General features: G+C 38.4%; 1 protein-coding gene and 1 long non-coding RNA gene across 6 annotated transcripts; both read right to left on the bottom strand.

Annotated features, from left to right (window-relative positions):
• Window positions 1-383: 383 nt before the first annotated feature.
• Window positions 384-6,943, bottom strand: LOC149050104 (uncharacterized). Of its 4 annotated transcripts, XR_016183901.1 has the most exons (5): window positions 6,676-6,943; window positions 4,749-4,820; window positions 3,254-3,336; window positions 1,412-1,463; window positions 384-716 (listed from the first exon to the last, which is right to left on the bottom strand). It is a non-coding gene; the product is annotated as an uncharacterized LOC149050104 (long non-coding RNA). The 4 variants fall into 4 exon arrangements; XR_016183903.1 differs by lacking the exon at window positions 3,254-3,336; XR_016183902.1 differs by lacking the exons at window positions 384-716; window positions 1,412-1,463 and having other exon boundaries at window positions 2,988-3,336.
• Window positions 6,944-8,262: 1,319 nt separating this feature from the next.
• LOC149050103 (uncharacterized) lies at window positions 8,263-26,927 on the bottom strand. 2 transcript variants are annotated; one of them, XM_089197233.1, is made up of 20 exons: window positions 26,752-26,927; window positions 24,018-24,199; window positions 23,407-23,466; window positions 23,015-23,133; window positions 21,981-22,175; window positions 20,845-21,055; window positions 20,004-20,314; window positions 16,620-16,845; window positions 16,373-16,396; window positions 15,857-16,196; window positions 15,112-15,465; window positions 14,442-14,468; window positions 13,474-13,663; window positions 12,980-13,141; window positions 12,775-12,853; window positions 12,375-12,499; window positions 11,681-11,833; window positions 10,524-10,692; window positions 9,435-9,625; window positions 8,263-8,921 (listed from the first exon to the last, which is right to left on the bottom strand). In XM_089197233.1, exons 1-20 carry the CDS (start codon window positions 26,775-26,777, stop codon window positions 8,709-8,711), a joined length of 3,357 nt encoding a protein of 1,118 aa, XP_089053359.1. In that variant the 5' UTR covers window positions 26,778-26,927; the 3' UTR covers window positions 8,263-8,708. The 2 variants fall into 2 exon arrangements, with proteins under 2 accessions (XP_089053359.1, XP_089053358.1); XM_089197232.1 differs by having other exon boundaries at window positions 24,018-24,217; window positions 26,752-26,915.
• Between the last annotated feature and the right edge of the window lie 730 nt (window positions 26,928-27,657).

Raw genomic sequence — 27,657 nt, 5'->3', positions numbered from 1 at the left:
CTGTCAATGCTTCTTATGGCTCAAATGCTTGGTCATGATTTCATTTCCCTGTTTTGCAGGTTTCTTCGACCTCCTAAAGCTGAATACCAAGGAACACGATTATCTTGAGCATGGGAAAGACAAATATCAATCTTGAAAAGAAAGCTAAATTGGATCGACCCCCGATTCAGATAATAAAATGAAACATTGGGGTTCGATCCGTCCACGATCCCCCACCACACCTGTCTCTATTAGACAGTTTAGAACAGTTATCTGCCTTGGAAGGAAATAAAAAACGATTCCCTGTTCACCATCTAACACCACACCCGCCACTTTTAAACAATTTCCTTGACTCTTGGTAAGAGTCATCAACCTTGTGATACAAACATCATACAAACAGCACAGCATTACAGTACAATCTTCCAATATATATTACAATCTTTTTCTCACATTCTCATACTACACTAATATTACAATAGTTTTAATAAAGTTGTTTTTACTTATCCAACCTCCCCCGCCGCACCCACCTCCCGCAAACAGTTTTCTGATGTATTTGTAAAAGTTGTCTACCTTATGGGAGTAACGTATATTTTCAAACGCATGCGTTTTTTCTGAACCAAATATCTGTCTTAATACACATGCGCAAGCTAGCCAGCTTTAATAAATACTTAAGAAACAGTATGAGACGGGACGGTGGCGGATCGGACCCCAAATTTTACTTCCTTTCTTAGGTTGACCTGAAAGAAGAAAAGATGTACATTGGTAAATCTCTAGAAATCAATAAACATCATTTGTACTTCCTCGCAGTCAAAAAGACGCAAATTGAGAAAATATGGGTATGGCTTTCACACCCAAGAAACTAAACAATCAATGCGTTCTTTCCCCCCATATTTCCTTGAAATTAGGCTGGAAATTCTGAACGGGATTGAGAACCTGTTCTCACCAAACGTCTGTCATGATAGACATTCGTGTTAGAAGATATTGGTATCACAAGGCAGGCAACTCTTTCTGACAATTGACAAAACTGTCTAACTCGCGATCCCCAATTAATGCCCACTCTTTCTTGACCTCTTTCTTGATCTTCGTGAAATTTGTGTAGAAATGAAGAACGAGGATTCATATACAGCACTTATTATGTAACACATAGCCACAGTTACTGACAAGTCCTCCAATCAAAGAAAAATATCAACCTTGGAAAAAGTACGTATTTAGACAGACGTTTAGTAACACAAAACTTATCCGTTTGAAATGAATGTTACTAGCAGATGGAAAACTTTTATAAAGACTTCACAAAACTGGTTAAAAGTGGGTGTGAAAAGGGTTGGCCGACGACAGGAGAACCACCAATAGTCTTGTTTTCTTTCCAAAGTTAATATTTGTCCATGACCATCTCACAAGTTTTCGCTTCAGTGTACAACGTAGTTACACTCACCAGAAAAAAAGTATTCTCGCCTCCCTTGACTTTCTTTTGTACGCTACGGTGGCTGAAAGAGGACAGGGACGCGGTTATTATTTACTTACTAGTCGGCAGTTCTAATAATTTACTGTTCACAGACAATTCATGGACCGTCATAGCAGAATGACACATGTGCAAGAGGAAGAAATTAATGAGGCGAAACAATGAATCAATCAAAAGAGTTCGAAAAATGTTCCCATGAAGGAGTCTTTTAACAAGTTCTCGTTGAACTGTAATTTCACTTACCACTCCTCTCCCACTGCACTCTTTCTAAACTTGTTACCTCCATTGTTGTTCCTAATTAGTTTGTGGCTATCTCGCAAAATTGGTATGTTTGGTACCTATCTAAGTTTTACCAGTTAAATTCTGCAGCTTCGTTAAAATAAAATGCAATATTGTGCCGCGAAAACACGATTCAAAACATGACGACGATGCTCCTTGACTTATATCAGTTTTAACAGATGCAATTCACTGAAAGGAATTAGTTGGAAAAAAAAGTAACCCAAGGGTAGGTCCCTAGTAGTTAGTTATTAGAGGATTGGAATCGAGTTTTATGTCCGACGAATTAAATGGTCCATCATTCCTATAAAAATGACAACAAAACTTAATGTAAAAATGGGTTTTTCTAACTCTCACCGACTGTAAGGGTTGTCCAATTCGCCAATTAATTCGTCGTACTTCACGCGTTGCTTTTAGAACGAGAAACACCTTTGTTGTTTGTGCACTTGGCGCGTTACTTTTCAGTAGCGCAAAGATTTCTCTTGTTATTTGTGCACTTCACACGGTGCTTTTGAAACGAAGAATACTTCTATAACTAACTAATTGTTTGAGAGAGGATTGCGCCTGAATCAAGAAATCGTCGAGAGACAAGACGTACAGCTGAGTAAAATGCTGTCGACGAATAAATAAGCATATCATATCTCTCGGTTCACACGTGCGCTATGATTGGTCACTTAAGTGGGCCGTAGGTCACTGTACATTGCGTCGGTACATAAATTTTTCTTTTCTTTAAGTTTAAACTTTTCTGTAAGTTAGGTAAGTAAATCCTTCCATTCTTCTGAAAAAGTTTTCGGCCCGCGAAATCAAAATGTTTGTTCGGATTAAAACCTCCCCCTCTAATTGAATCAAGAGATATAACAAATATTTCATTAACTTCGTTTTTAAGGTACGTTTGTAAGTTACGGAACCTCGTTTTCTCTGCTCGGATTTATGGTTTGGATTTTTGGTTTTCGGTTTGTTTTTCCAAAACTATTTCCTTTACCTGAAAAAGTCTTTTCACCTCGTATTTATTCGATTTTGTGTTTAAATCACAGTTTCCCCAATGTGATCATGTTCATCGGTTAAGGCTGTATCATTTTGCGTCGGTACATAAATTTTTCTTGTCCCTGAGCATAAACTTTTCTGTAAGTTAGGTAAGTAAATCCTTCCATTCTTCTGAAAAAGTGACCTTTAGTTATATTCCATTACGGCGAAATAATTTGTTCGAGACCTTCTTCCTCCGAAAAAGCTGAATGTTGAATTTCATTAGTTGGCCGTAAGTAGGTTGTTTTGCTTTGCTGTATGCTAGTTGCGGATTGACGTATCCATTGCGAGATTTTGTTGAAGAACTGTGCATAAGCCGTAAACTGTACTCGCAACGCTTGGAAAGCGCTTTACATTCTTTATATTCCATCCTTCAAAGTAAATTCTGATTGACTGAACCCGCGATGTAAGAAGCCCAAGCCCACGACATAAAAATATCTAAAATGATGCTCCTATGTTGTGTGCGTCAGCCTCGATTGATTACGTGTAGCTTCTTAATGATAACAAACCACTTGCCTTAGACACCTCATAGAATTGATCACAATCTACTGAAATCCAAGACGATTATATACCATGATAATCCCACTCTTAATTGAATCCTGTAATCAGATATAAAAAAAAAATAATCTAGATTTTTTCTTTCCGTTTCCTTGCAAGTTTAAGGGTATGAAATATTATCTAAAATCAGTTACCTTTTCTGAATTTTTTTGAGGCGATACCGACTCCTTAAAGGGCCAACCCTTAATTACCCTTCTTTTGTAGAAATTCAAACACCCGATCTGCGCATTAAGACAGTCCATTGTCCAAAATAGTTTTATCCTCCTTTTAAGGAGCCCAAGTCTTTGCATCGCAGATCAAGACTGGGGAAGAGATTTTTTGGGTGACACCAACCCTTAAAGGGTCAGCTTTATGCCTCCCATCTCTTGTACAAAGTCAAACACCCGATCAGCACATGAAGACAGTCCACTGTCCAAAACCGTTTTTTTTGGGGGGGGGACCAAGTCTTTGCATCACAGATCAAGACTAAGAAAGAGATTTTTTGGGGTGACACCAACCCCTTAAAGGGTCAGCTTTATGCCTCCCATCTCTTGTACAAAGTCAAACACCTGATCAGCACATGAAGATAGTCCATTGTCCAAAACAGTTTCATCCTCTTTCTTGGGACCTAGTCTTTGCATCACAGATCAAGACTGAGGAAGAGACTTTTTTGGGTGACACCAACCCCTTGAAGGGTCAGCTTTATGCCTCCCATCTCTTGTACAAAGTCAAACACCTGATCAGCACATAAAGACAGTCCATTGTCCAAAACAGTTTTATCCTCTTTTTTAAGGACCAAGTCTTTGCATCAAAGATCAAGACTAAGGAAGAGATATTTTGGGTGACACCAGCCTCCTGAGAGGCCAGCTTTATGTCTCCCATCTCTTGTACAAAGTCAAACACCTGATCAGTGCTTAAAGACAGTCCAGTATCCAAAACAGTTTGGATATTCCTGTATATTTTTTAAGTCTTTTTCTTAGACTTAACAACACTGTATTTTATTTTGTATAAGTTAACTTATCTCATGAATTACTTGCACTACCACAACCGCCAAGAGATAACAGGAAGAGTACCTCTCTATCTTAGGTAGGAAACAAAGAAATTATCAGTGACAGTTACAAAAGATATTATTGAGTTCTACAGTTAAAAAGTGTTTTGCTCTAATCTGGGTATTAAAATGCAGTTACAGTGTGTGTATGTTTGTGTTTAATTTAAACAACCTTTTAGAGATCCTTTAAACCATTTGAAAGGTGAAAAATTGATTTGGGTTCAACTATAATATGTGCATACTTTATTTGGAAATTTTTTATTCAGCAGGGAAGGGGATAGCTGGTTAAGACTGTTTCTAAATAAATGTTCTATGTAGTTAGGAATAAGAAAAAGCATAAGAAAAAAATTTCCCATCTTTCATGCACTTCACATCTAAGGTAAACTACAAACAAACCAAAACTTTGTTTACCAGGATCTTGTTTACCTGTGTCAGCCAATGATTGGAATCCACAGTAAAGCAATCATCAATAAACATGGTTGAAGGTTGGCATACATCCTGAAAAAAAAACAACATATTTTTAATGTTTTCCTTGCAACATCAGTTTACACAAAAAGTTTGATAACAATCCAATAACAATTTTCTCTTTCTGGGAAACAGTTGGCAAAGTTGATAGCTTTTGTATTTTGCAATCAGTTATTTGGTGTTAGTCATGTAGTCAGTTCGTAAGTCAGTCAAGAAGTCAAAGTTAGTTGACTTAGCTGAAAGTTAGTCGATAAGCTGGTAAACCCAACACAATTTTAATTCACTTTTAGCTACCCAGGACTTCACCCCCTCATGTGTTAATTCCCTATAAACAAGGTAGGCAACAACCAATTAAGAATTGCTTTAAAAAAGATTTGAAGAAGATGGCCACCTTGGTAAAGCACCTACCAGAGAGAAATATAAAAACAATTTCCTTCTTGCAATCCCATTACTTCCATTCAGACAAAACTGGCTTCAAACAGAGTTTTCAATGTTAAACTTCCGTATATGATCATTAAATATTCATCCCCTTTATAACAATTGTTAAACTGATCATTTTAATTCTGATCAAAATCTTCCATTTGCTGGCATACAAGCTTGCTCCCTGAGTTTCACATAAAAAGTCCTCTGAAAGGATATGTGGTAATTGTTTAGCAAAATTTGAGTTAATATGTTCTTGGAAACTCAAAATCTTTTTTTGGCTAGAGATGTATGAAATGTATGCCAGGATATATGATAAAACAATATCAATATTTTCATCAAAACCCATTCATAAAGTTAAAAGTCAACTGAAAGAACTCATGAAGATCTTGAGGTGTTTCAGGTCTCCCTTTGTGAGTTTGCTTGAAAGCTTCCAAAGTATACCTGGTAATTAACACTAGAATATTCGCCGGAGCTCTAGCGGGTGCCAGGTCTTATTGAAAGTACTGATTAAGGAGCCCTTGTTGTTATGCCTGCATGAAAGCTTTCGAAATATTTTTTTTTCTTCATTCAATACCTTTTCACCCACTCAAAGAGTGGAGATGGCAAAATATCTTTGGTTAGGCTGTGGAGGAGACTAAAGCAGCACCAAAGCAGTTTAAATTTGGCAACAATTATTCAGACATCAATGGCAATAGACCATAAAATTTATGTGTCTGAGTTTATTTCAGATAAATTGGAAGATTTTTTGTTATCTATTGAATGCGATTTTCATTGGAATCTTTTGAAAGTAAATTTTCTTTTTCTTTTACAAAAGTGCAAACATCAGTTACTTAGTGGTCCACTTCAATGCACCCTAGTAAACCCAACACAATTGTAATAAATCTCTTTTTTCATGCACACTCTGTTTCATCTGTGCTATAGAACAATTGGTTCATGCTATGCACATATATCAAGATATGGATGTAATTGGGAAGTTTGGAGAGCACTCTGAAGGTTAGAGATGCTCTTAAGTTTGCCTCAAGCAACTCTTATGCTTCTCTCCTGTTCTCCAAACTTTCAGTTTGCATCCATATCTTGATAAATCTTCACTAAGCATAAACCGATTGTTAAATCAGCAGAGTCCACACTACCTACATACAACTATCTGCTATGAAATGGATACATCTATTGACATTCTCTTTCACAAGATTCACCCCAGCTTGTAGGCTGTCTACAATGGATAGTATACCGCAGATACAGCATACAGCTATCTACGCTTTCTACAACAGATGCAGCTATTTAGCTGCATACGAGTGCAGAGCTCTCAGGAAAATATTTAAATTTCCCGCGTTCAGGTACTAAAACAATTTAAAATGAATTAAACTGTTTCTTACCACGCATAAAAATAAATTGAACAGGAGAAACGTCTTAAGAATTAAAATGAAATAGAAAACACCGTGCAAAGCAGAACAGCCTCAAGAAATACCTTGATGCCTGGACGACTTTCAGATGTTTCTGTGTCCGCCAGCGGTGAGTGCGTGAACATAAACATTCGCCGTTTTTGTGTTCTTAAGCCTCTGTAACCATTTCCATGATATTCAGCGGAAGGAGCCATATATTGATAAAGGTGATTTAATAGCCAAGTGATGCAGAAGGGGCATTTTGTCACGAATTTTCATGCCAAAGAAAGGTGTTCCTTCCTGCAGCCATACTTTGCATGCGCGACGTGGTCACGATGGTGACTTGAACCCAGTCTTCTCTCTATTACCTTTAAGAACCAAACAACCTGGGTGAGGGAGGGTGAGGATACAATACTTGAGTAAGTAATAACATGGCTCCTGACCGAGAGATTATGAAAAATCTCTTGCTCCTGACTACGAGAAGTACCTACGTTTTGGCGAAGTCCGTTGCGGGACTGGAAGAAGAAAACAATGCCAAAAAAAAATGTTAGCGCGGACTGAGTTGTTTCCCCTTCGATTTTCCACGCGTTCTATAGGAAAGAGCGAGATCAGATCCCGCGGGAACCTAGGCTGACCCCAAATTCCGCGGCCAGTTTGTCTTCTCTAAGAGACATAATTAAGCTGAATGGTCTGAAACTGAGATATATTTTGACTAATTTGGCATTAAAGCGGTATTGGATTTAAAAACAACGGTACCAAGATTTCTAAAAAAATCCCATAGTAAAAAGTTAAAAGTTTCGTTGATAAATATTAACGGCAGCAGACCAGAAAGCAATAGAGAGGCCAAATTTGGCGTTGAAATATGTTTACGAGTCATTTGCCATCCTCCAATACGGTATTTTTTTTTATTTAAGTCCGGACTTGGGGATCATTTTGTTCACCGGGATCACATACACATTAGTTGCACAGATGTAACGTTCTCACCTCGTTTATGACTCGCCCTTTCTACCCGCCTCGCGCTCGCGTGTACTAGAAATATTAACGCAAAAAATCTTTTCTGCCGCTATCTTATTTCGACACCTCCAAGACTAGTGGAATATTAAGAAAGGCACGGGAAGACAACATATGCGTAAGAGGCTGCGAGAACGGTTGACATATAAGTCTCCTAACTTCCTCATCTTGTCGTTGTTACACCTGAGGAAAACTGGTATGAAAACCATTGGTATTGACCACTCGAATGATGGAATCATTATGTTTTCGTACTTTATCAGTCCTTGCAGTAATCATTTTGACATTATCGATATATATTGAATTAATTTGACCGTATTTTGATTGGCTGTGTCTTATAGTGCCCCCTATTACGTCGTGAGCTTTTCCTACGCTCGAGACAAATACCGAACAATTTGGCTTTCTCTTAATAGGATATTTCCCGAGTGAGCACGCTTCAAGGCAGTTTGATTGAACGACTAATCTATCGCCTATCAACAGTATTTACATTCACGCATTGATTGAATGTGTACAAGTATTATAAATTCCGAAACAAACCCGATATATGGTTGTTGAGTAGAATATTTGTAATTTCTGCAAACTGATCTGAATGCGTTCTGTGTCATCTTAAAATGATGACACTTAACGAAAGAAAACAGTGCAGTGTGAAAAGATTAGCAGAAATATTTTTCTTTCTATAATATTTATTTTTTCCTCAGCAAACAGATAACAGATTAACTCACAAGCAAAGTGATACCTTGATTTAACTCTACATTCTCCCAAATAATTTGCAGGAACATATATAACAGTTGAAGGGGAGACTATGGTTATTGACTAGGAGCTATATGATTAAGCAAACGTAACTTATAGATGGTAATGAATGGTTTTCATAACTCCTACAATCTTTTTAAGTAAGCAAACTACAATTTTAATTCAACAAGAAATACTACAGCTATAGAAATACAGTTTGCATCTTTTTCACTCATCAGAAAGAGTTATTGCATACGATTTACATTGCGTTTAAACTAAATGAATGTTCTTGAACGACTACTAAGGTAATGAAAATCTTCTTTATTTTTATCCATCCATTGATCCGATCCATCAAACTGCGCGTAAGCCATCACATGTGGATTTAACTTAAGTCACCCGCCAGTTTCTTAGTATCTTCCTCTTGTTCATCTTTATCCCTTACTTCCTTCAAACGCAGCACTAAATTTCTCATTTCTGACAACATCCTCCTTTGCTCGGTAAGTTGATTCTGAAAATCACGTCGCAGATCTCCAATTTCCTCCTGAATGTCTTCGTTTGTTACTCTACTAAAACGGTCTCTGTCACGATGGCACATCTAAAACGTGTGGAAATCAAACTTCTCAACTTTGAAGAAGAAAAGTACGAAAATTTAGGGCAGCCATGATCACAGGTGTGAAGTATAAACTCCAATGTCCACAATTATGGAATACAGATATGCCTGATATAGAATTCTAAAAATTAGATCGACACGCTATTTCCCTGTTCGTACCTTAATTAAGAGCAATCAGGGCACTGAATTTTGGTAGAACTTTGTAAATGTTCGCAAATATTAAAATTACACAGACTTAAACAAGATTTTTGTGGTCTTTTTAGCACTGGATACGACAAAGTTCTTCCTTTGATTCTAGAGCCTGACAGCTGCCGTAGAGAGAGCTCCCTCTCCACATGCTTTCAATTTGGTCACAGGAACAACCCCTCGATTAATTGTAGCTGGAGGAGTGTGCCGAGGTATGATATGTTGGCAGATTACTGATGAAACCAAACCATTTATAGATTCAATTTCTAGCCCATTACCCTCCCCGCTCCCCCCTCCCTCCTTCGAACATACCTTGGTGAGCACTGTAATGCCTTCAAATCCTAATGAAACGAAAGGAAATAGTTTATTTCCCTCTGTATACTCCACTGAAGAACGCACTACTTTTCTACCGTTCAAGGAGAACAACACAGAGACTTTTCCCTCGGGGACTCCACTAAAATCAACTTCACAAGCGATGAGATCACCGCGGTAAGCCATGGCTCCTAAGTTATCAACAGAAAATATTACGTACAAAGCAGAAAGATAACAAAATAAGCTAAACATGAGGCAACCAACCGTGTAACACCAGGATGTGAAATTGGACTTTTTTCTTTGTTGTTCGGTCTTGATCAATGACCTACCTCTTCGTTCATTCGAAGACAAAGTTTAATCTCCCTCACTGTATTTATACAAGAAGTGTTGACGATATAAATGATCCTAGTAGCGTCAAGCATTTGTTGATATGAATCTCGTTTTTCTTTGACCTTAAATGAGTTCTCTGTAGACCATTTGATCGGCAAGCAGAAGGCGAGGGTTGGAACCCTCCACGATCGAACACAGGACGAAATCACATGTTTCCGTATTTCTGAAACGTGGCGGAAACATGCAACTCCATGTTTCCGTTATATTTACGTAAAAGTGGTCCGGTTCCGTTGTATACGCAGCAACGGAAACGCGAGAAAACGTCACGAAACCGGTAACGGAAACACAGGTTATCCGTCGTGTTTCCGGAACGGTTTAACATGTTTCTGCCACGTTTCCGTTTACGGATTCTTGCAATTTCGTCCTGTGGAAGGATTCAGGGTTTATTCAGTTTCACACTCTAGGCACATGGATTTTACAGCAACTACGTTCAGCATTCTATCTTGATCACACAGCTACAATACATTTCCCATTTATCTCATGCACGTCAGAATAATCATCTCGAAGAGTCTATAACGATTTTAAAGTGATCCCTATAACGTTCACAAACGAAAATTTCTGAATCTTTTTCTTTTGGAAAACAGAAACCTACTGTCGTAAGGTCGCCCTCAGAAGGATGGTAAGACTTTGATTATGTTTCCAAGCGCCAACAGATCCTTGTGGCAGATATCGTACACCTATCGTCAAAGTAACCCATACCTTCGACTTCTCTTCCCAGCTCATGGAAGCCAGTTTCAAATATTTTACCATCGTCTATGTGGTAACCGACTGTTCCACTATACCAGCCAGGCATTTTGTGACAGTCATACGACTCATGCACAGCACCCAGTGCCACAATACGCCTCTCCCCAGTCTCCTGAATAAGTACCTGCAAAACAATGACGGTCTTTTCTTTTTTAGACTTTGTTGTTACGGTTGCCATAAGTTCCATGCTTTTAATTTTTCTTTCAGTATGCAAATTAGTTTTTTTGCTCGTGAGACCGAGGGAATCCTAGTTTCTTAGACCAAAACAAAATAATAACGATCATACAGACGATGTTAGCCGTAATATAAACAATCAACATCCGAAATAATGATCATATAAACAACAAAAGCAGCTATAATAACAACTGCAATAATGATGATGATTACAAAGCAACACACTAATACAAATAATAATAATAACAACAATAATAATATAAATGTAAACGATTAATCCAAAAGGGAATTTCGGATGAACGAAGGCACCATCACGCTATTCAAAGGTGGCCATCTAAGGCCTTGTAACTTGACCCCGAAATGCACCTTAACGAAGTGGAACAAGGAGATGAATTTAACCTTTCACACCCTAACATCATTATGAATTTTCTTCATGCTGTTCTCTATACAGTTGTGCTGACAAAGAAGAATTATTTAAACAATGAAGAGCTTTTTCGGTTGGTGGCGGTTCATTTACTTTATCCATGTGACCCGGCCTAATGTTCGACTCAGGGATAATAATGTGTGGAGAAATTACATCATAGTCACTCTTGGGTGTTACAGGGTTAAGTGCCCAAACGAGATCCATGTTGACACGTTACCATGAAAGCAAAGGTGAAAATAGGATACCACAAGAGGAACATAAAGATGTTTTTCAGGAACCGGTCTGGTCTTTCTATTATGGAGGCACCGTTAAGTTCATTCTTAAAAAAAATGAGTATCTGTAGTGCTACAAAATAGAAAAGAATACCAGCGCCTACAGGAGGGAGGTTATTTAAGGGAAGAGGGTAAAAAGGCGATGTAATTATGTTGCATCTTCAGAGAGTCTATCATGGAGCAGGAAGTGTATGAATTAAATTTGTTGTTCGCAAATAATTCTCTGTAAATCAAAAGCACACCTCAAATCGTGGTTTCTCTGGTGTAAAGGGAGACTTGAATTTGGCGCTGTGAATGTTCTTACGATTTCCACTTTCGCATATGTTGCAGAAATAAGGTCCCATGTAAGTTAGGAGACAGCCATCGACAGCAATTCCCGGCGAATCATACCACGCCTTTAAATGACAATCGAACAAAACTTCAGTAACGTGAGGGACCCCTTCAGTTATGTCACCTGAAAATGTCTGCGGCTGAGACATTGTCCAAAAATGAATATTTGGCCAAGAACCAAAGCTTCAAGGAGAAATTTGAAAACTTAAAGACAATCTCTCGACCATGGACATTGTCAGCCGACATACCAGCAAGCCAGAAGGGGTTTTATTCAAGCTATAACCCTCTCATTAATTTTCGTATCGCGCGTTGAGAGCAAATTTTGTTGACTTTTTCGTACTTCCCGGAGCAGCATTTGAGATCAGCTTTTCTATGTCACTACAAAACAAGTTCGGTTTTTTTTTCAAAGGAACATGGAAACTACAGCACAACGTTTCTTGAAAGGTTTTCTCAATCGTACATTTAAATTTGTGTTCGAGGGAAAAGGTTAAAATGCAAATTCAAATGATTAAAAAGGTGTATCCTGATGGAGCAGAATCCATAGTATATGGTAGGGAAATTTCCTGTTTAAGTTAACATGTGAATGTGTGCCTCAAAAACACTCACTCTGTGGCCAGACGCAAGTTTCTCCTCCTTGTTTCCACGCGGTCGGAATACTTGCCGAACTATCTGATTGGCCAATTTTCGACCTCCCTCATTTTCATGCACCAAGTGATCTATCTTTTTCCCCTCTAAAACAAAGCGAGCAACCAAATATTAAATTGGCTTCTTCCGAATCTAGTCAGCAAAATCATTACGATACGCCTCGTTATAAATAGCTTATCATTACTGGAATTCTTAATTTGTGATTTTTTATTTCTTGTCCGTCATGGTTTAAACTTCTTTAGAACTATTGCTTTGATAATAACAAAGCAAGATTTAGTAGGAAAACATCTCTCGCCATATACTTTTGTATGACCATATCATAGATTTCTGGGGCTATCTACTAATCTAGCATATCATCCACCTGTGAGGGGAAATTCATAACCATATTTCTCGAAGTACCTCCTTTCTAGTTTCTTCACCACTTTATTCAGAGCTACTCTCTGTCAAATCAAAGAAGACCACATCGAAAGTGAAGTAAAATCACTGAGCAGACGTGAACGATAACTTTAAACAACAGCAGCTTGTCAAAACTCACAAAACTAATTGGCAAGGTGTTATCAGCTTACCCGTCCGCCCTTTAGCGAAGCAGGAGTGTCGCGCCAACATAGGTTCCAGAGTACTATCAGGGGGACAGACAAAAGGTTGAAGGGCACTGGTATCGGATGATAGGTGCTGTAGGTTCTTACAGTAATGGCTCTCTTGAAAGACCACTCCTGCAGTGAGTTATCCTGATAATAGAGGAATGAGAGGGACTTAACAGCTTCTAAGGAAGTACCAGTTAATAAAGACAACAGGCGACACTCCTATAGCGGAAGAATATTTTGACATATCATACCAAAGGGACAATATTCGCCATCATTTTCGTCTAAAACGTCAGTCGGCCAAAAGTACAATTACAGATAATCATAGAATCTTTTGAACTTTGCAGAAAATATATTTTATATCTTACGCCAAAAAAAGTTCCACCAAGTTTACAGTCGAGAACTTCTCATATTTTCTTAACTCTGGATTATGAACAGAATTAATATACATCGGCGAAGGCTGAGAGACTGATTAGTACCTGAACCTGCTGATAGGTGTTGGAGAGCAACGCAATCATCATGTTCACGAGAAGGATAACTGCCATGATTAAGAAGAAGCTGTACAGCACATGAATAAGAGAAACGGATGAATTGTCGACGGAGTTCAACCTATCCAGGTCAGCTAAACCCAGTAAAGACCAACCAAGGTGTGTCGCCATGTTCCACCAACTGAAGAACATAAGCAACGAGTTAGATCGAAACACCATTCAGTTCTTTAAATTGAAATCGTTAAGACCGCCATAAACGTTTTTAAACGTGTGTGTCCTGGAGGCCATCGTGTCGCTGCTCTTACATGGATCATCGATTTCAAAATTTGCTTTCAAGATTCCTAGTCAGCTCCGTCACGTCAAATATCAACACATTTACGTGTTGGTATCCAAAATATCACACGATAACCTTAAACCTGAGGGATATCACTGGTAAAAAGAAATAGCAACGATGAAGTCTGGATTTTTCCAGAAGGAAAAAACCGTAAGGTACCTCTTAAGAAGTTAAACTAATAGCTGGGCTGGCCTTTTTGCAGGTTTAAGTGGCGAAGTAGCGTTAATTAATCGGACACGAAGCCGCGAGGGGGATGCGAGGCAAAGAGGGTTTCTTCACTCGCAGCTGTGCTTCTTGTTCTAGTAAATCTGCTGCCATGAAAGGAAAGAGTGTCTTTCCTGCAAATTTTCATGATGAAGCTGGTAAAGCACGGTGTTGAACATCAGGACTTATTTTAACACATCAGCATGATTTTTTTTCCACTTTTTTTCCTCCCGGGAGACCTTAATTAACCTTTCCGACCCCTCAGGTATAGAATTTCACGCTTGAAACTTTTTAAATAATCGCGGCATATTGAAAGCGCGAAATTCAAGGTTAGCAAAAATTTCGTGTAACCTGGTATATTTTAGACATCAGAGAACAAAGTTAAAATTAGAGTAGAAAAAAACTATAATTTTATTCTTACCAAATTAGCCCGGAATCACTGCATGCCCTAAAAATAATAGGAGAAAATGAATGGTTATAGAAACCGTTGCCATGGTTTACGGTTTAACCAACAGAAATTGTCCCATAACCACCACCCTCCCCCCCCTTCCAAATTTATTTTACACGGTTGTGTTGTTCCAGAGAAATTGTTAACTAACATTCCTGAACTTATACCTCCAGAAGCACAAAAAGTCAGTGTATAGCAAGTCACTGACTCCACAATTTATGACTACGACTGACCCTGCGATGATTAATGGGCATCAGGCTATCATGATTTGATTTCAAACCTTTTGTGTATTAGTGGCGCGACGAAGTGACTTATTTATTGAGGCCTCTTGTTGAAATTTCCTGCTTGAGTATTCATAAAGACTGTAAAAAATCGGCCTTCATGCTACGTTTGACATTCTGATCTGAGTAGTTTTACTCTCCTGTTAGGCTTCCCATCCAAAAAAGTAAATCTCACTTGATTAGCTTTTAGCCCACTGTTTCTTACATTGGGTGCCTAAACATTCATAAGGTTCCCCTCCATAACGTAAAAGGAAAGCTCTTCCACCCCACTACTAAAAAGACTAACAAACGAATGGGCCTAACAAGTTAACATCTGTCACTCACGGTTTCGATAATTTAGAAAGATCGCAATATGTACTCACAAATCCTCCGCGGAATCTTTTCCTGAGGTATAGGCCTTCTCAGCAACATATATCTTGGTCATAGCCAGAGAAAATGCTAGAATCATGGCCAAAAACTGCCAAAATATCGCCATTACGTCCCCGATAACAAAAAACAAAGCGATTTGTATTGCACCCATTCCCCGCTTGCGCTCTATGACTTGACCAAAGGCTCTCAGTGTGAGAAACATGGCGATAAATCCATAGAAATACTCTGACACAGCCAAGAGTGAGTTTTCTGACGCGTCCGTGGAGTTCATCCATGTAATTATGCGTAGTATGAAGGTGATCAGGTAGAAAACAAGAATGATGACGTCAAGCACATTCCAACGGTCACTATAAAAGTAGTAGATATCAGTACTAGAAGACCATTATCTATTTAAGGGAATCCGTGAACTGCTAGACCTTGCATAATCATGAGGCAAAATAATCAGTTCTTAAAAGTACCACTATTTATTGTTGCAATGAGTACGAGCTAATTAATGGTGTACTAAAACAATAAAAATCGGTTGCTGTCAATGAACCCGGGCAGTGAACCATGTCACCTCATGACTAATGATACAGCTCTAAAAAAATTACCAGTGTACCTTAGCTGAGAACAGTGGCTCATTTTGTTATCGTCTTCAAGCTGTAAACTCTTTTCCCCATCCTTCCTAGCTGACATGCCCCCAACATGAATGAGAATCTAGTATTGTCACTAGTAACAGAAAAGAAAACGCTGAAATACCTGAAATAATTACTAGGCTTCTTTCGCAAGATATTGTCTTCTTCTGCCTCATTTGTCTCTTGTTGACCCTCTTGTGAACATACTTGGTAGCTGGAGCCATCTCTATTCCTCCTACACCGCTTAAATGCTTTCATGTCAGCCTTTTTAGGACTAATAAACTGATCCACCTCCATCAAAACGCGTCCCAGGAAGAAAACTAAAATGGCCCATTCTAGTCGACTGAAGGCAATAGTTGAAGGGGACAGGCAAATGGCGAAGTGAAGAACGAGGAGGATGAGATAACTCAGCGTGTCGCGGAAAAAGACGAAATAAGGAGTCGTAAAGTAATCCTTGTATTTCTCTGGAAGACATCATAGTAATCATAGTTATACTAGGTAGGACAATGAATGAGACGCGAGCTTAGAATGGAGACCATCAAAAGAAAACTCTGGAAGCACTGACGATCTGACGAAAATTATTTGGAAAAAAAAGTTTAACGATCTGGAAATCTAGCAACCAAAAATAGCCCGTCCTCACCATAGATGGTCTTTCCCTCGATACCTGTAAGAAAGTAAAACATATCGATTGTAAAGCCAGTTACACTTCCGAGCAGTGGGGAGAAAAGTTAAAGCTTTTTAAAATATAATACCGTTAAAAACCTTCCTCAATTCGAATTGTAACAAGTGCATGCAATACTTTCTTATTTTTTTCCCAAACCAATTAGGAGAATAATCATTCTAAGGAGGGTTTTTTTATAACGTAATTCTAAACCTCCCCAGGTTACCTTGTATGACAGCTGTTCCCAACGTCTCGTGTGACTCGAATTCTCCAAAGTGACGTGCTGTGCCATCTTTAGTTGCCATCTTAATTAACTCTGATAATTTGGCGTGCTTCCCGATACCGACGGGAACGATGTTAACTTTCATCTCCTTTATCTCCTCTAAGAGCCGTGGACTCCCAGCGTTAGCCTTAACCATGCTTAACGAGTCATTAAGAAAGAGCACGACCACCTATTGTAAACATAAAATGAAAAAAGGTGATATTTATTCCCTTGATTCTCAAAAAGAAATTTACAAGTTTTATCAAATATGAGCCCAAACTTATCAATCTTGATACCACACCAGCCTTCTTATAAATTAAAGGAGCTGCTTGAATTTTTTTACAAAAAAACACTTTGAAAAACAATAATTGGATTCGCAGAGAATATTGCTGATGTGCTTGTAAGTATCTCAACTACTGACAATGGATCTATTGCATAAGTTATTTATCGTTTTGTTTATCTCACCGTTTATTGAATCTGTTCACAAAACTGATAACTGTAGCTGTTATGTACATGTAATGCCAGATACGATAAATAACTAAATCATTAAAGGGTAACCGACGCCAAATTTTCTCCTTTTTTGTCCCAATACATTCCTTAAAGAATCCTACATGAGCAAATTTACGATATGTTGTGCAAAATAAAATTTTCTACAAATTTTTTTTGACGCTTAATCGACGGCCAGGTCAGGATGTGATACGTCACACGTGTGTAAGGTAGTGAAAAGCGTCATGTCAAGACCTGAAAGTAACAACTTCGTCCCGGCTGCTCAGCTGCTGCCCAAATTTACTAGCGGAAAAAAATAAGATTTGTTCCATTCTCTTATAGGCCACCAATTAGAGACTATGAAATACGAAGTGAGAAATAAAACAACGAAGGTTGAATAATCGAAAGGCGACAGATAGCGTGCCTGTATTCAGAGCCACAGGTAGTTTGCACGCCATTCCAAACAGCTGTAAAAAAATATATGTTCCCATAATTTTTTCCTCTTAACCATTATCGAGTAAAAAAATTGAAAAAATGTACCACTGTCAGCTGAGTGAACAGTAAAACAAGCTGACAGCCTGAAAGAGGAAACCATTTAAGCACATTTCATGGGAATGCCTAGCTCCTACCGTTCAAAACGCAGTGCTTTGGTAAAAAAAGGAACGGAGTTAGCGACAAACTCGTGCTATGGAAATAACAAGTAGGTAATGTTTCTCAAATTACGACCTGAACTTTAAAAACTATAATATATATATATATATATATATATATATATATATATATATATACATATATATATATATATATATATATATGTTCACGGACAAGTTATAAAAAACTGTACTACTCTCAGCCGCGTTGACATTTACAATATGGACGGAAAACAGCAGGATGTAAAACAAAGAAAACGAAAACCAGGGAAGCTCTGTGTAGTGATGTTTTGTAACAAAGCAAATGCAGACGTAGTCAGCCTCCACCAGTTTCCCCAAACCCTGTATCTGGACAATACATCTGGCTTCTGCCTGCAACTGTTCCACTGTAACATCCTGCAAATTTTTATTTTTGACCACATCTACTTCTCGGCAAAAGATGTTTTGTTCCTTTCTCCACATTGATTGGCCACACTGACACCTTGTAATAAAAAAATCAGTAAAGTAGCAATTTTTTTCTCGATGTTGAACAGAAGAAATAGAGAGCACAACTTGCATGATTGGTTTCACCAAAAGGAACAGTTATCAGCTCTGCAACTGTTACAAACGTGAGAGATAACTCAAACTTAAGGCTACTTTACTTTATTTACAATTCTTCATGTGCGAATGTTATTTTTTTCTGAATCGTGTTTTAAAGTAAAAGCCGAGAAATCTTTAATCGTTCGCCAAATTCAACACAGGAAAGCTTGAAACCGATTCAATCGCGTGTGAACGTGTATAATCCATCCAATTCACCTCCACAAGTGTGTATGTTTGTATTTTTAGTCAGTGAAACCTTAGCTTCGGAAGGTGCGTGCGTGTAGCATAAAAACATTTCACTCTCACGGTATTCAAGAGTCTACACACTTGGTTTCTTTAATTGATCGCTCCTATAATTGAAAAGCAACTGATTTTCAGATTTTTTTTACAATCGCAAATGCACTCACCATTCTTGCTTTCTTGATTGAGGCGGCCGCGGCGCACGGGCTCTTGATCCTCTTCTGACCCCCGCCCTCTATTTTAGGTTACATTCGTCCTGGCGGTTCAAATTGGCTGGGCCTGATTTCACTAACGGATTCAGAAACCCTTTCATCATGTTCACTTTCCATCGAGGCCTCAAAATCCGAATAATAAGACCCCGAAATAGGACTGCTTTCACTCGAAGTACTATCCGCCATTTTTTTTTCGGTTAATGTACACACGTGTGACGTAAAGGTCACATGATCAAAATCGAAGCGTTTACGGCGGATGACTCACGAAGCTGCATTAAGGACGGTTTTCCCGGCGAAAAAAGGTGCAAAGAGGCATATGAGGCACCTTGTATCTGTTTCAATGTGTTACTCGAGGCATTTAGACGGTATTCCGAAAAAGTGACATTTTAGTCGTCAGTTACCTGTAATATGCATGCAAAGATTTCAGCATGCTCATAGAGAGTTGAAACTGAATGCAAAAAGTAGAATGGATTGCAGAAAGTTGAAATTAAATTGATTGAGAGTCAAGAGAGTCGCGAAAGCAAAGCAAAACAAAATGGCGGACAAGTTAGTGGAAAGTAACCACATTTTAGTTCAAAGTTTACAGGAGAATTGAAGAACAAAAATCCCCAAAAAAGCACAAACGACTGGCTAAAAGCTTGGAAGTTTCGGAACTTAAAAGACAACTGTATTTAAAACGGACGTACCGGAGGTCTTCAACAAAATTCCCGAGGAGTTTGACGCAATAGTTCTTCTGAAAGACGGGAAGATTATGAGCCGATAGCAATCGTGAAATGGTTATTGCTTTTTACTGATACCAAGGGAAATTAGAGGGACATGTTTTTCTCATTCTGATATCTAATATAGAAAGAGCATAAACGCTTGATTATTCGTGACAGTGAGTTTAAAAGCTTGAAGTACGAGGGGAAAGCCTGAGTCCTCCAGCAAGAAGGCAAATGCAAGGGGCCGGCCCATGAGCCGTGACACTAACTAAAACGTAATTTGTGTTTATGTTTTAAACATAAATCAACTGTAGCATGCGATCTTCAAAATCAATCAATACTGAATATGAATCGGTAAGTATAACTTACCAAGGCCTGATAACCAGCCCGTGACTGCAAAATGAGCCTATACGAACAAGTTAAGGGACAAAACTTGACAGCGCTCCGCCGGGAAAACGGTTGTGCGCATGTATTCCTCACCTTTTTGGCCTCCTTTCCAAGTGTTTGGTTTGTGAATGCACCTCGGGTGGCCATAAGATCTTCACTGAGTAAACTGGTAGATTTTGGCTGCTGTAACTGGTTAATCCTCGCTCGAAATGCATCCTCAGTAGTGCACCTCTCTTCAAAGTTGATGTTACCGATAATTTTGTGGTCTTCATGTAAAACAACACAGTATTTGGCAGAGTGGCAGCCATATTCACCAACAATGTAGTTTATCGTCTTTTTAATCAGATTAAATTCTTCTTTTGAGGTATCTTTGCCCAGCGTCAAAACAAAACATATTCCGGTTTCTGAAAAATGATCGAAGAAAGCATTAGAGGCTAAGTGATTAAACCACTGATCAATAAAGGAAACATGCAACAACTGATACAAAGCACCTCAACAACTCCCCAGTAGATACTTAAATCTAATCTCAAAACTTGGCTAGAACGGTCCCAACCATTCTTAAGACCGTTATGATCAGGTGGGAACAAATACGGGGCCTGTGAACGCTCCTTGAACGATGTATCCTGCAGAACTGGCGCAGTTTTTTGCAAGCACAAGGCAAGCACGAAAGCGCGTTTCACGTGCCAGGGAAGAAATACGTGACCCGCACCTCGCGCATAGTTTTAGTCAGGACTCCTGTATTGTTTCAGTTGAGAGGACTCAGTTTGCATGGTAACTCAGTTTTATGGAGTACAGAAAAAAAATACAGAAAATACAGAAAAGCCATCACCCTCCACTCCTCACCCCTCTCCCCCTCAGGCCCAAACCTTTTGAATACTTTAGAGCTTGCTGAAAACGCATTACCATGTAATGCTAGCAAAACGATATTACAAACCTCTTTTCCTCCTCAAGGCCTGTTTTATCAAATGCACGACGAAGAAAATGGCAAAGAGAAAGGGAAAAAAGACGATGTCAAACACTGTCCAGAGGTTGAGAAAAAAGTATCCCCAGCGTTGAGGCGTCCGCCATGATTCTTTTCTTACGTGAAAAAAGGATTGGTACCATCTGGAGTTGAGAAAGTTATACACCACTGGGTGAGAGATGAACTGCGAAAAAAATTCGTCGATACATTATTTTACGCAATGAGCTGAATTTGGACTGGTTTTTGCTTATTACTTATCAGAGGAGAGCCTCATAGGGGACGTCACCATTAACAACGTTTGGCTTCATTTAATTCAAAACAATTCTAACGACATATCAGTGACACACCCGGCCGCGCGTCATGTGCCACCTTTTTGCTCTTGCCACATTTTGACGTCACGACTGTGATCTACAACAGAATAGAGCTGCTAAATCAAGGGTCTGAAAGATTTCTTAGGAATAAGTAACAAAATTCAAGTTGAAAACTAATTTCTGGCCGGATCAGCTATGGCACCCGGCAGCCTGATGTGTGTCATTAAATCATTCAGTTTGGCGTCACATTATTCAGTAGATTCACTAGAGTATAAATTTCTTTCACTGGAAATTGATTAATTGTTTCTTTGTACATACAGTAGAAAGACATAAAAATGACGTCCTGTACATTGAATCACAGGCAGCCCAAGCTCCAGCTGTGAGATTATCATCTCGCGCAATAACAGTCATGGTAGAACTATGAGAGTTTGTATGGGAATATTTCCGACCGCTTTAACGAATTAAAAAATACGTCAAATTCTCATGATTGATTGAATTGGCACTAAGTTTACCGTGACATTGTGTGCATAAATCTTAAAAATATATTTTCCCCTTTGTAATATCCGATATTACACCCATATAACCACCCGTGAGGAGGCTTTATGTGGCGCACAAAGCGTCCTCACTGGTGGTTATTGGTAAGGAAAGAAGAGAGACAACAATGTCCCCAATATAGCACGTAAGGGTAAGGGCACCCGTGTGTTCAGATGGGCGAGAGCATTCCCACTAGAATCGACTTTAGGGGTAAAGGATATCATAAAGTGTTGATTGGAAACCTTTTTATCATTCATGTAGTACCTTCTTCTGCTTCGTGTCAATTGCCTTGTCCACCAGATCATCAAAACAACTTTGAAATTTATTTCTGGTATCGGCGTCGGCTTTAAGGGGATCTATCAAGGCTGATGTGAACTCGCACATAGATTTTTCAAGCTTTTCTATATCGTCTTTCTCCGGGTTTGCACCATCTGCTAAATCTCGCAGTGCTTTGTTGACCTAAGTTTAAAAAGAAATGAAGTTATCTTTTTATGAAATGGCTCGTAAAAATCAATGATGTTGACAGAAAAGTTGAGATGGTAAGTTTTAAGCTCGGTGAAGAATTAAGAAAGATGTTTTTTCGTTAAAAAATAAGGTTCGATTCCACATGGTGACTCAGAATTTTTTCTTTGTCCCACGCTCGTGACAAGACGAAAAAACATCTTTCTTAATTCTTCACTGAGCTTAAAACTTACCATCTCTACTTTTCTGTCAAAAACATTACGCTATCGACATTACTGATCCTAGCAGTATGCAGGACGCGTGTCATTAGAACTTCGTAATAGACCCCGCTCACCGAAGAGTCCTTGTGGCTCAGTGGTAGAGCATCGAGGCGCAAATCCGAAGGTCTGAGGTTCGATTCATCATGGGGACTCAGAATTTTTTTCTTTGTCCCACGCTCATGACAAGACGAAAAAACATCTTTCTTAATCAATGATGTTGTTTCTGATTTCTTATTAGCCTCCAGTTGTTGAAGATGGCAGGAGGGTTTTTCAATTGTCCTTTGAAAATTAGTACACTGAAACCTCGATGACCAATAAGAAAGAAAACAAGATATAACTGCAAGTCAGTGATACTTCAAGGTTACAAGTACACTCTCAGACAGTGAACAAGTAACAATTGGTTGTAGTTTTGACGTTAATTAGTAGAGAGAGCGGTATGCGCATGACGAGCTAATCATATGGAGAAGTGAAACAAAATCAAAGTAAATAAGGATCACTTTTGTCACTTGGTCTGGCTAAACAGCCCTGAGTAAATTATGGCGGTAAAATAGGTAGAGATAAAGTTACAAGACCAACCTGGAAAGATTTGATTAAGGTATTAGTTTTACATCTTGCCAGGGTTTTTGGAGTCACTGTTTGATCAATCGCATCGAAATCACCCTTACGTAGAACATCATCCAAATCCTTCTCTATCTCTGTAAAACAATCAGACACATGCAAGAATGATTCACAAATATGGACATTTTTCAATTTAAACAACCACCGAAAAAAGAAGTAAGTTTGAATTCCACCACCCTCTCAATGTAGCCCTCGTTCCTCGTGTGATGAACAGTCTTCGGGGAAGGAATAAACTTTGAATAAACGAAATGAATGCACGTTGACTCATTAACACAATTACACCAATGTTTTAGGAGTCTGTTTATTTGCGTCTTGAGTTTGTGTCTCCCTTGACGCCCTCTTTCACTTACTGATCTCATGTTGAGATTGTTGATTAGAAGCATCAATACCCACGTGCTCGTCCTCTGGTTCTATAAATAGATGATAGAAAGGAAATTTACATCAAATTTTGCCACATTTTTTTCAAAGGTTGATCATGAGTGACGTCAAAATATGGTAGAACGAAAAAAAGGTAACACATAAAGTAAAGGGTAAAGTAAAGCCTGCGTATGTCGCTGATGTTTGTTTTTTTGTTTTTTTTTAAACCAAATTTTGACGCCATTGTTCATCTATAAGTAGGAATACGCTTAGTCGTACACGCATTTGGATTAATTATTCTTATCATCTATCAAAGGACAGACACAGACGAGTCAACATCGCAACAAATAAGCTTAGTCCGAAAAATAATCGCAACAGTTGTCAAACTGTACACTATATTTGCTGAGGCGGAGGCAAAACAGCCTATTTGGTGATTATCCTCATCACTATCCCAACCCAATCGTTTAGATAATATCTTTCATATTCAAGACAAACCAAATTGACTGCATCTACAAAATTCTGTAACGGGTAGTTCAATAATGAATCAAGGAACTTTATCATAAAGGCCACCAATCCCTGTAAGACTATCTGTGATCATACATACCAAAACCAGCAGGAATTTCACCCTCGACCTGATCCTGATCAACGCGTGTTACTTCGGAAGGCACGCTATCAAGTTCTGGTGATGGCCTCCTCACAGACTTGGAAGACTTAGGCACAAGGTCAACTCTTACCAATCGTTCTTCAGGAATTTTTGACAGCTCCACTTCCTCTAGTGAATCAGATCTAAAGCACATAAATAAGCTGCAAAGAGTTCAAAATACAATGGCCAGGTTAGTTTGCATTGTTCCTAGATTCTGTCATATAGCACCAGTTTTAGGTTCTTTGCACTGGTTGCCAGTTAAATTGGAATTAATCTCAAAATTTTAGTCATTACTTTTAAAGCTATTAATGCCCTTGCTCCTAATTACATATCTGGTCTTATTAAGATAATACAGCCTTTGAATAATAGTTTGCGCTCTAATTATGAGCTTTTATTACAACCACTAACAACTGGAGCGAAGAAAACTTTAGGTGATAGGGCTTTTGCCAGTGCAGCTCCTAAACTCTGGAATGGTCTTCCTGGTTCAATTAGAAATGCAAATATAACTTAATTAAATTTTCATAATTGATATTTAGTTTTAAAGTTTTTATTCACTTTTATAAATTTTTGCTCTGTGTTATTTATATTATTTTATCGTTTTGTATATTTTGATGCAGGGCCTAGTATCTAATTTTTATCTAACATTTATATTTCTATTTATTTTTATTATATTTTTTTATCACGCATTTGATCATATGCACATGTAAAATGCGCGTTACAAATAATAAATATTATTGTTATTATTATAATTATCAAGTCCAAGCGTGAGCACAAACACACTTATAAGTAAAATATACCAAGTGGAAACGAACGTCGACAAGCACAAGCACTGGTACAAGAAAAGGCATGCGCTCGTCTTTATGCTTGCATCGAGGCCGTTTTCATGGCGAAATAAGAGCTGTTACCCCTACATTTGTGCTTGCGCTTATGCTTGCGTCGCTAGTGAAAAAAAAATAATGAAACTTCCAAAAACATCTGGATGCACATGACTACGAGCCTGAGAAAAATACTACTGTGTTTAAAAATGTAAAAAAATGTCAGTATGACTCGGTGAAGATTTTATGTTTTCGAAACTGAAGAAATCCTGGTATTTCATCCGCAATATCTGTACACAAGAGACTAAGTATTGTTTATAATATCTTGCTATATGATAAAAACCGAGAAAAATTTGAAAAAAGGTTTCAATTTCTAAGTAGGCTGCGAGCAAGCTCTCCTTTTCGGCGCAGTCCGTTGCGCGAGTCCGAAAAAGTCAGCCAAAAAAAGAATGTTAGCGCCCCACGCGAAGTCTAGGAACTAAATATTAAAAATGTTTTCAGCAAAGTTATCTAAGTTTCGGTAAAAGATATGACCACCAGACTGTTTCGCACCAGCAAATATAACTAATGCTGTAGTGTAGTGTACAGTCGAACCTGTATTTAGCGGTCACTCACGGGAAATGGCGGGATGACCGCTTGATACAGCTTTCACGGATTAGAAGTATTACAAACAACGCCACTTCATGCCATAATTGACCACTTAGTGTACTGAATTTGCAACTTTGATCTCGCTACTTTGATTTTGGGATTAAAAGTTACTTGAAAGATACATTGTGCGGTAGTTTTATACAAGAGTCTGTTCCCAGCTACTGATATTGATCCAACAAATTCGGGACAATTAACGGCTTAATACAGGGTGACCGCTTAATACAGCCTCGACTGTAAATCACAAAATGACCTTAAAATGTTTTAGTACATTCCAGAATGCTTTGTTGTTTACTTTGTTATGATTGAGTGGTCACTTAGTCAAACATTATCATTACAGACCTCTCGCAGACTAGCGTTGCTCAAGATCTTTCTCGCGGGCGAAGAAACTCACATGCCGAAGCGTTCACGATGAGGGCATGTCTGTTGGCCATGCTTGCTGAGTTATGCATTAGATGTTGTAGACGGTCGCGCATCTCTACTGATTTAAGTAGCTTTAAGTGGAGCTGTTGTATTCAATAAAGCAGCGGGTTGAAAGTGACTTCTACAGTTTCTGTCACAACTAAAATGCAATGGTCCTCTTAAAAAAAAAAATTAATTAATTAAAAACAACCATCATTGATGTTGTGAGAGGTATGAAAACGTCATCGCTTTGTTAAAATGACATCGTCACAGAATTTAATTTGTGAGCCACTCAAGAGGACGTGATAAAAACAAAGACTCAAAAACGCAAGCAGAGCCGTAGTCCCACGGGAAATCAATTGCGTCACTATTGTTTCTTGTTTCTTATCAAAGAAAAGTATCTTGCTCAAGGATGTTTAAAACCACCTTCGCCGAATCAGGGCCGAGAGAAACAACAGCTATTAGAACAAAGACCAGGATTTCTTTATGAGGATTAATTTTGAAAGAATATAAGACCTCAACAAAGTTTTCTTTCTTATTCGGTTATTCATTTACAAGTCAATCTCAGTGAAAGTTATTACGGGAAAATTTACTGATTTTTTCCGTGTGTTTGTTGCATTTGCATAAAGTCTTCCGCAATTCAAAGCCTCAAGTCTAAATGTAAGATAACAGAACAGAGCTAAGTCGAATCAATTCTGGACGGGAGACCCATTTAATCTGTGATGTCCCACACAACCAACAATCTCTCCTAAGTTCAAGACATCACGTTAGCCGCAAATGAGAACTCGTTGTGACGTTATAATTCAATCAAAATGTTGACAGTCATAACTTACTTCTTACAATTCCCAGGGTCGGCCATTATCTTCCTGCGCAAGCCGGCTGAAAGTCCCTATGGATTATGTGCTGGAATGGAGTTCTACAAAAACGAAGAATCGATTGGCTTCTAGTTTTCCTTCCGCAACTGTTTACAATGAGTGACTACAAAATTAACGCACACACGTAGCAGGTCAAGGCTTAAGTGCACAAAAATCTCGACGGTGATTGGTCGATTTGCAGCAAGCCTCGTTTCGGAAGTGAATTATTCACATGCTAGAGATAAGTATCCTTTCACCGCTGCTTCAGGGATTTTTTTCACATTGTTCACCGGAAAATCTTAAATATGCCTCTAAACGTACATAATAGCACACATATATTTGAAAAACAGGTCATATCTTCAGCGAATGCAGGTAAATTCTTATTCCTTCTATGTTGTTATCTTGTCTAATTTCACACGCGAGAATTTTCAGGCCCAAGATAAAAAACAAAGGTGCGAGAGGATCACTTTGACGAACCCTACGCTCTGTACAAAAGATAATTTGTATTGAAACCGTTATTGATATATATATATATATATATATATATATCTGTATAAAAGGTTCTTATCTACTGCTTTAAATACGGTCCAAAGTTAAATTTTTTCCAAATTTTAAATAGAAAATCATGGGCAAAAGAATCATATGCTTTTTTTTTTTCTTTCAACCAAGATTATAGTGTTATTTTTTCATTTCCAAACTTTCCTCGGTGGTCCACACTGCATCAAATACAGATCTTCATCTCACAAATCCATTTTGGTTGTGATGAATAATTTCGGAGAGAAACGGTTCGAGCCTCTTAGCAAGGCTTCTAAAACATTTGTTGGTGAGATAGGGCACCAATTTTGGATGAAACGTTTATTCTAATCTTGTTTCCCAAAATAATCA

This window comes from Pocillopora damicornis, chromosome 2, assembly GCF_964200805.1.
Source record: "Pocillopora damicornis chromosome 2, jaPocDami1.2, whole genome shotgun sequence".
Classification (NCBI taxonomy): Eukaryota; Metazoa; Cnidaria; class Anthozoa; order Scleractinia; family Pocilloporidae; genus Pocillopora; species Pocillopora damicornis.
Note: the sequence above shows the minus strand (reverse complement) of the source record. Positions and strands in the feature narration are given on the sequence as shown.